The sequence below is a fragment of the Cyanistes caeruleus genome, chromosome 19 (assembly GCF_971803275.1).
Source record: "Cyanistes caeruleus chromosome 19, bCyaCae1.hap1.1, whole genome shotgun sequence".
Lineage (NCBI taxonomy): Eukaryota > Metazoa > Chordata > Aves > Passeriformes > Paridae > Cyanistes > Cyanistes caeruleus.
In genome coordinates, this window is record NC_141719.1 from 2601302 (window position 1) to 2610463 (window position 9162).

A 9162-nucleotide genomic window follows, 5' to 3' on the forward strand; every position below is an offset into this window, starting at 1 on the left:
GGTCCAGGAGGGGGAAGGTGCAGCCCTGGTCCCTCCAAGACCAGCAGCAGCTCCTGGGAGGATGTACCTGTGTAAGACTTCAGGAGTGCCCTTAGGGAGGAAAAATTACATTGAGATTTATTTATATAGTGCTGGGCCATTTGTACCTGATTTTTTCTTGTCCCTCGGTCTTTACTCTTTGAACTTTTCAGAACAGCTCCTGCTCTGTTCACATCCTGGCTGGGCTTAAACCCCAGCCCACACAGGCACATCTTTAAAACAAACAAAAAATTGCAAAGCAGGTGCCAAAACTGGGTGGTTTAAGACCTTAATTGGGGAAGGTGAGGTCCGGGCTGAAGGATGTGCTGATCCCTGGCAAGGCTGTGGCTCCTGGCATCCTTCTGTGTGATGGAAAGAGGTCGGGAGCTCCCTCTCCATGGTGCAGATGTGCAGTGGACAAACAGGCAAGGACTTCCCAGCAAAACTCTATTTTAGGTGAGTGTAGGGCTCATGGGGTTCATGTCCAGCCATGTCCTTGCTGTCCTCTTCCAGCAGTGAGTGACCCTCGTGTGTGTGGGGGGATGGCAAAAGGGAACTCCTGATTTGCACTTGCAAGGGAGAAGAGCAGGGAGCAAGGATGGAAAAGGATCATGTCCATTGTCTCAGCTGGAAAATCCTGCTTTGCCATAACATGACAGAGAGGAGAGTCAGCAGGCTGTAATGAAAAATCACTTCTCATTTGGGAACTACGTTGGAAATACGATGAAATCGCTGTGAGCCTGATTTTCTCCCTTGTAAGAATCAGCTGGTGCTGCAGGAATTTGGGTGGCTCATGGCTTGTGTGAGGAGCTCTGCTCACTGCTGGGGTTCAGATGTCACTGGGAGAGGTGCAGAGTGCTGCTGCAGAGCCACAGGTGGTGAGTGTTGGGTCCAGGTCTGATGGGGACAGGAGGAATTTGTCCTTCCCAGTGCCTGGCCCTGCTCGCTGGAGCTGCTGGCAGAGGGGAGCTGAGGCTGGGTCAGAGAGCTCACGGCCAGCCCCAGGGGGAAGCTCTGCAGAGATGAACCCAGCCCCAACCCTGGCACAGAAAGATCCTTTGGAAGATGCCTGGTGGTGTCTCCATTCCCATACAAAGGATGGACACATGTTGAAGGGGCTGTGACCAAGAGCCCTGGGGCTCTTCATCTGTTCCTGCTAGGCAGAGGGCTGGGATTTTCCAGCAATTAGCCACTGGAAAGAAAACAGCCCTGAAATCCCTCTTCCAAAGCCCAGCTGGACAGCCCAGAGGAGGAGGTAGTGCCACCTGCGATTGCCTCGGCTCCGATGAGTTTCTTGTTCCAGCAGAGAAAATCAATGGCTTGCAGGGCTAATGACATCAGGGAGTTTCTGCCTGTCAATAGCACTTAGGCACTGGTGGTCTCCAGATGTGCTTTCCAGCACAGTGGATTTTTGGGAACCTCTTGGCACAGTTTTCTCTCCCAGACTGGCCACGGGATGCCTGGACATTGGGATCACTCCTCAGCACGAGGAGGCAGGAGGCCAGCAGGTGCCTGGGCAGAGTGCTCCCCATTACCTGCTGCCCTCAGAGCAGCAGCTCAGCCTGTCAATAATTAATCAGAGCAATTAGACAGAGGGTTTGCGTGCTGTAATTAGCTCTGATCCACACGAGCATCATTCCCAGGAGAGCAGTGGGGCAGGAGCCGGGCAGGGGCTGCTGAGCAGAGCCCCCTCTTTGCGTGCAGATGCTGCCCCTCACTCCTCAGCCCCGTGGCTCTGCAGCCAGGGGAGCTGCCAGGGAGTGACACTGTGAGCTCTGCCAGGGTCTCCTGGGGGTGTGTGACCCCCTTATCCCGGGGACACCGCTGCCTCCTCAGCTCGGCTCCCTGCCCTCAGCCCAGGATTGATGCTGCTCCTCCTCAGCAAGGCCACAGCCTGAGCTCCAGGAAGGATTTTGGCCTCTGGAGTTATCAGCAAACGAGCTGCATTGTCCATGGCATTCCTTAGGGATTTCCCAGCTCCTCAGGAAGGACGAGGCTTCCTGGCAGTGACCTTGGCACAGGGTGGTCCCAGCTCTTTCCTCCTCCAGCCCTGCACTGGCAGCCCGGGGTCCCAGTCTGTTTGGAGGCACTGAGATTCCTGGGGTGGTTTTTTTCTTAGAACTGCTGAGATGGTTAAACCCAGTGGTGAAGGGAGTGGAGGTGCCCCTGGCTCTTGGTGTGCACCTGGGAGGTTCTGCTGGACACACCTGGGCTGGACACAGCTGTGCCAGGGGTGATGGTGGGCACAGCCTGGGTGCCTGCAGGGCTGCATGAGCCCCTGCCCTGCTGCACAGGCTGGATTTGGGCTCTGGGCAGTTCTGGGGCTTTGGATGGGGCTGGAGGAGACACCTCAGGAGCTGTGGGGGGCTGCATTTTAGGGCTGCATTTGCACTCTAAACTTCAGAGGGAGCTTAACTGAAAGGAGAGGAAGGGAGGGAGAGGGAGGCAGTTTTGCTGAGATGCTGCCTGACAGACCCAGTGTGCAAACAGCTGCTGCTGGCTGCAGATGTAATGAGACACATAAATACTGAGACTTGCTCAAATAAATGCCAGCAGCCACAGAGGGAGCAGGTTTGGGGGCTGGGGGCAGGAGAGGCTCTGAGGGCTGTGCTGGGGAAGCTGGTGTGGAAATGGTGTGCTGTGTTTGTCCCCTGGCTGTGACCAGGGCAGTCACCCAGCAGTGACTGTCCCTGCTGCCTGGGCTCTGGCACAGGTGTAGGTAGCTGCCTGCCACCAGGTCTGGTTTTTGGAGTACTTTTGTGAGTTCCTGACAGTGTCAGCATGTCCCTTGTGCTCTGAGAGCTGTCCCTGTCATCCCAGCACAGCTCAGTGCTCCAGGTTCACAGAACCCCTGAATGGTTTGGGTTGGAAGGAGCACTAAAGCTCATCTCATTCCAAGCCCCCCTGCCTTGGGCAAGGACACCTTTCACTAGCCCAGGTTGCTCCAAGCCCTGTAAAACATTATTCAAAATAATTTTTAACATGCTAATCTTCCATGATGTCTATGGGTCTCTACCTGCTAATGAAAATAATCTGTGCTGCTCAATAATGTACAGTAAAAAACAGAAAAAAACTTCCTTCGAGATTTCAGTCATTGAGATTTATTCTACCTCCTAACATTTTTCAGTAAAGTGTTTTCTTTGCTTACTTGGACTTATTTGAGATTAACAATCAGATATTTCCCATGCTCAGCTTTACCTTGGATATTCACCTTTAATGTGAAGTTTTATCCCCTTGAGCCATCACAGTTGACTGAAGACATCACTGGCTTTGAACACTTCCCTGGGCAGCCTGGATCTCACCATTCTCATAGTAAAGAATATCTTCTTAATAGCTGATCTACTTTCTTCATGCTCTAACTCCTCTGGGGTACTGGAGGTGGTAAAAACTTGTTTGCTGGGAGGGCCCTCACTGCATTGGGCACAGTGACTGTGGCAGGACAGGCACCTCAGCACATCCTGTGGAAGCAGAGAATCCAGGAATGGTTTCCTGATGGTGGAAATGAAGCAATCCTGCTGGACACCTTTCTGACCACAGCCTAAAGAAAAAGGAGTATTTTAGCAGGTGATAGGCACATCCTGCACACACTGCTTCTGTGGGGGTGGGACAGCAGGGATGAAGGAAATTCCAAGGCCCCTGACTTGTTTTGTGAGGCTGCAGCATCCTCTGAGAGATGGCAGTTGTGTCATAGATCCCTCCAAAGCACCAGCATTTCCCTGAGCGTTGTCTTTATGCAGAGAGAATGCCTCTGCAGCAGGATGGGTGAGGATGGGAGACACCCAGGGCTCCTTGTCCTCTCCTAGGACTATTCCTGCCTCTTATTTTGCTCCAAGCTCAGCTCAATCCATCATTAAAATCAGTGGCAAGGGTGTCCTTTTGCTATTAATGCCAGTTGGGTTTGATCTTCCATCCAACAACACAATGAGTGATTTTCCTTGCAGACCTCTCTGATCTTTTGCCCCTCTCCTTTCAGCTTCCTCAGTCTCACAGCTTCTCATGGAGTTTTTTTTGGGTTTTTTTAAATTTTTCTCAGTTTCCTGAAGTGCATCTTTCCGTGTATCGATTTCACCTGAGATCTAAAGGAAGGCAGAGCAGGAGGCTCAGCTGACTCCTGTGTACACTCACAGCTCATCAAAGCAAATGCAGAGCCTTGTGAGAGCTGCTGGGGCAGCACAGCCCCTGGGCTCAGCAGCTGGCCTCATGGGAGGGAGGAATTAATCTCTTTAGGCAGCGTTTTTGAATTTATACATCCATACACGCTCCTGGTTACATCAAGTTATCACTCCTGCTAGAGCATCTTTCTTTTCAATCATCTGAACATGCTGTAATGGTACTTGTGGGAGTGTGGGCTGGAGGTGGGGGAAGGGGACTGACTGCTTGTGAGAGCGACTTTTGGGTTTTTTATAAATTCCTGTTGCAGAGTCAGTGCTTAAAATGATTTGGAAGAAAAAGAGAGCTGGTGGGGGAAGAAGAAGACAAGTTGCTGGTGGCAGCAGTGGTCCAGGGAGCAGCACACACTCCTCTGGGGGTGTGAGCTTGCACCAAGCCACGATGCTGGCTGTGCCTCAGTTGCTCTGTCCTCCTTGTTTGATAGCTTCATGATGGAGAAGGCTCTGTGTTTCCCCCAGGGCTGCCAGCTCTGTCACATGCCTGTCACATGCCTGTCACCACGGTGTCTGGCCCCTTCCTGGAGACAGAAATCCTGGCACTGTTTCTGTGGAGAAGTCAGAGATTAAATAAGCCCCCTCAGACAGTTCATTTTCCCTCTCTGCCCTGCTACTCCACCTTATCTAGAGGGTCCCATCCACCCTGTCTTGCATTTCTGGGAGCAGACTTGGCCCTTCCTTACCCTTTTCAGAGGAGCCAAGGTCCCACAGCTGATTGCAGAGCTGTGGGGCATTTCTTAGATAACAGCTTTCCCTGCATTGCCCTTCAGTGGAACTTCTTAAAAACAGCACTTCTCACCAGGACAGGGTTCCTTTCCCACCACTGCCTCAGGCTGGGGTGCCCCAAACCCCAGCCAGACCCTGGACATTGCTCAGGAGGAAAATCAGGCACAGCTAACAGAGAGATTTCCCCTCTGCACTCTGCTTTGGGGTGTTTGTTATCGCGTGCATTGACGGCTCATCCTGAGCCATGAAAGCAGGGAGGCTCCGTGGATGCTCTGACACCTGCCCAGGGGTTTTTCCTTCCCCACCTTTTCTTTGTGTGTCTCACTGGTTGGACCAGCACCTGTGGCAAAGATGGAGACAGCACCTGGCAGCTGGAGCAGGGTGCCCCCAGCCCAGGATGTTTTGGGGTGCAGGGTTGGGGTCTCATAACCCTTCAGCACCTGACAGGCTGTGCAGTGGGAAGGTCCTGATTGCCAGAGTCACCAGCAGCACCTCTGGGAGAGCCCAGCCTTGTGTCCACGGGCTCTGTGGGACTCCTTTATCCCACAGGTGTGAAGACCTGAGCCCCCTTTTGGGGCTGCAGCCAGGGCAGTGGGAGTGCAGCTGAAGGGAAGGGTGAGCATCCAGCAGGATGGAGCTGGCAGGCACTGGGGGACTTCCCCAGACTTGGTTTCTTCACCTTTCCAAGGGTTCAGGTGCTCCCAGTAGTTGCAGGGCAACACCAGCACATCTGAGAAACATGGGCTTGGTGCATGAGGGGGAAAAGAGTGATTCTTAGAATCACCATGGACTGCTTTGGTTTAGAAAGGTCCTTAAAGATCATCCCACTCCAATCCTCTGCCATGGCAGGGACACCTTCCACTATCCCAGGTTGCTCCAAGCCTCATCCAGCCTGGCCTTGAACACTTCCAGAGATCCAGGGGCAGCCACAGCTGCTCTGGGCACCTGTGCCAGGGCCTCCCACCCTCACAGGGAAGAATTTCTTCCTAATATCCAATCTAAATCCACCCTCTTTCAGCTTAAAGCCATCACCCCTTTTCCTATCTGCCACTCCATGCCACTGTCAAAAGTGAGGCTGCCCTGAGCAGAACCAGCTGCACAGGTCCAGAGCAAAGTCCTGCCTCCTTCCAGATGGTATCAGACATCCACAGACAGATGTACAAAGTGTAGGTCTCCTCCTGTTACCTCCTCCCAGCTGAGGGCAGTAGAGTTTGGGGGTTTCCACAGCTGAAGGGGCACTCAGACTCTGGTACTTCTATTTATTTCAGCCACCAAGAATTTGGCCAGCCTGTTTCTAAACCATTTACACTTTTGTCTTTTGCAGCATCAGGCAAACTGGCAAAAAATCATGGCAAATTCCACTGGAGAATTATGTGCCTGCTCAGCAAATGCCACACTTATTATCAGCAGTGATTCATCCTCACATCCTCCAGGATGCACGAGAGGTCTTTCACACTCCTCAGCTTGCTTATTCCCCAGCCTGAATGTCCCAAATTCTTGGATTTTCCCCCAGACAGGAACTCTCAGCAGAGGTTTGACTGCTCTGGGCCCGTGTCTTTGCTCAGCCCCATGTGAGGTGTTTGCAAAGGGAATTGGCCTAGGAAGGGCCATTCCTTGCTCTCTCTCGTTTGTAACATAACAGCCTGGGGTTTGGTTATTATTGCTGTTTTTAGCTGCTGTTGGCTTTTCATTGTTGCTCTTTTTGATAGATGGCTTCAATTTTGCTGGCATATTGCACAGGTTTGCAAAGCAGATGTTGCTGCTGCCCGATGGTTGCAGCGGGAGCAGTTCCCTCGCACACGGGGTCCAAGGCAGGGGGTCGGGGTGTGGGGGGCTGCATTGCCATGAGAACATTGCTGCTGCCATGGTGTGGAGCTCCCTGAGGCTGCAGCCAGCCCCATCCATCCCCCATTCCCCCGGGAAGGATGGGAGCCGTGGGAAGAGCATCGTGGGGCCCGGGGGGCAGGATGGATTTGTGTGTAAGCAAAGGAGGGGGTGGGAACCCGGGGTTTTGTGGATGCTCCTGCCTGGGTGTGGTGTTGAAGTGAAGGGTGTGAGGGGCTGGGATGTGGTGTGCCATGCAGGTGGCATGAGGAGGAGAGGGAGAGGAGCTGGGACTCACCTGCTCCTAGGGCTCCTACACCTTCCTGGTGTGCCTTGTTTAACGTGAAGGAGCTCAGGGTATCCAGCCACCAAATCCTGTGGCTCTGTAGTAAATCACACCCAATCCTGGCCCAGGAGGGCTCTGAACTCTCAAGGGGACCATGAAGCAGGATGGATCTGCCCCCAACCCCTTCCCACTTCAATGCAGAACTCCCCGAAGCAGCCAGCGTGCAGGATGTCTTTGGGTGAAAGAAGGAAATTGCTGAGGTCAGGGGGCTGATGTTGCACATTTTTATGTGGCATCAACTTGCTGCCTCCTTGGAAATGCCAAAAAATAAAGTCTTGCATCCTGGCCCTTGAAAATTCCTCTGTCCTACAGGAAGGGAGGGTTGCTGCTCCAGGAATTCACTGTTATTCCAGGGAATTTAAGCCTCTGTGCAGGAAACCCCAGTGTGGGCAGGGAGGAATTTAAAGGGATAGGGCATTGGGATGGTTGAGATGTGCTCCTGCTGTTTCAAGAAGGGAGGTGGGATCCCATCCAGAGGGCAGGGCTTGAACAGGCAAAACGAATTCAGGTCTAATTCCAGGTAAATGTGCAGTGAGAGGAAGTGGGGAGTCAGGGACGAGTTCAGGTGTTTGCAGAGTCAGAGCATTATGGGCCTCCTGACAGTAAATGCAAGGAGGGAAGGGCTGGGCCAGAGGCAGGAGGCTCAGGACCATCCTGCCCTTCATCCCCAGGACATCCCCAAGAGCTCTGCCCACGTCCAGCTCCTGACCCTGCCCCGGGGATTTTGGCACTAACGTGTCCTTTGTTCCCTCTCTGGCAGGGACCTGATGCCCAGGACACTGGAGGGACAGATCACCATGGAGAAGACCCCCAGCTACTTTGTGACCAAGGAGGCCCCAGCCCGCATTTCCTCCATGTCCAAGGGCACCAAGCTCATCGTGGTGGTGCGGGACCCCGTGACCAGAGCCATCTCGGACTACACCCAGACGCTCTCCAAGAAGCCTGACATCCCCACCTTTGAGAGTCTGACCTTCAAAAACAGGACTACAGGCCTGATTGACACCTCATGGAGCGCCATCCAGATTGGCATCTATGCCAAGCACCTGGAGAACTGGCTCCTCTACTTCCCCATCGGGCAGATCCTCTTTGTCAGCGGGGAGAGGCTCATCAGCGACCCCGCAGGGGAGCTGGGCAAGGTCCAGGACTTTCTGGGCCTCAAGAGGATCATCACTGACAAACACTTCTACTTCAACAAAACCAAGGGCTTCCCATGCCTGAAGAAGGCGGAGGGCAGCAGCAAACCCCACTGCCTGGGGAAGACCAAAGGCAGGACCCACCCTGACATAGACCAGGAGGTGGTGCAGAGGCTGCGGGACTTCTACCGGCCCTTCAACATGAAGTTCTACCAGATGACAGGGCAGGACTTCGGCTGGGACTGAGGCTGAAAGAAATAATTTAAGAAAAGGAAAATATAATATAATATATATATTTTTTTTACGTATCAGTAGAGAGGGGGGAAATACGGGGGGAAAAAAAAAAATAGCTGTGCTGAAACATGATTTGTTCTTGATTTGTTTTGGTTTTTTTTCTTTTTTTCCTTTCTTCTCTCAGAGAAAGGCGCTGTTACATCCAGAAAAGGAGGTTGTGAACAGCAGCCTGGTCCTGTTGGTACAATGGGCCCAGGGTTTAGCATTGCCTCTGTAAAAAAACACAGGTGCAGAGTTTTTAGAAGTGACAGGGGTAGCTCAGAGTCTTCCTGAAAGTTCAGCCAGGTTTTGGCTTGCAAGTGCCATTTTCACCAGACCTCACCACTTTTGACAATAAAACAAAGGAGGCTTAATACCTAATTTGGCTTTCCAAATGTTACCTTAGGGGATTTTTTTATTGCATGAAACATTCGGTGAATTTTGCTTCCACTTATCCAATTTTTTGTTTTACTTTTACCCCCCTTAAATCAAGCTCTTTTCATCAGCCAAACTTATTTTTCCTCTTAAGGAAGCCAAAACCAATAATCCTTTGTTTTGTTTTGAGACAAAATAATCTTGGTAGCCAAAAGTGAAAGAACACAAATGATTCTTTCGACTCTGTAATGAAAATTGCCAGGTAGTCAAAAGGCCTCATTCACAGGAGCTGGCTCCAAAC

General features: G+C 52.2%; 1 protein-coding gene across 1 annotated transcript in view; it reads left to right on the plus strand.

Moving 5' to 3' along the window:
• Window positions 1-8867, plus strand: part of LOC111937225 (heparan sulfate glucosamine 3-O-sulfotransferase 3A1) — a 30566-nt gene extending 21699 nt beyond the window's left edge. The window contains exon 2 of the mRNA XM_086857000.1: window positions 7841-8867. Within this exon, the coding sequence (XP_086713126.1) occupies window positions 7841-8459 (619 nt within the window). The 3' untranslated portion in view covers window positions 8460-8867. The remainder of the gene's footprint in view (window positions 1-7840) is intronic.
• Window positions 8868-9162: the final 295 nt, after the last annotated feature.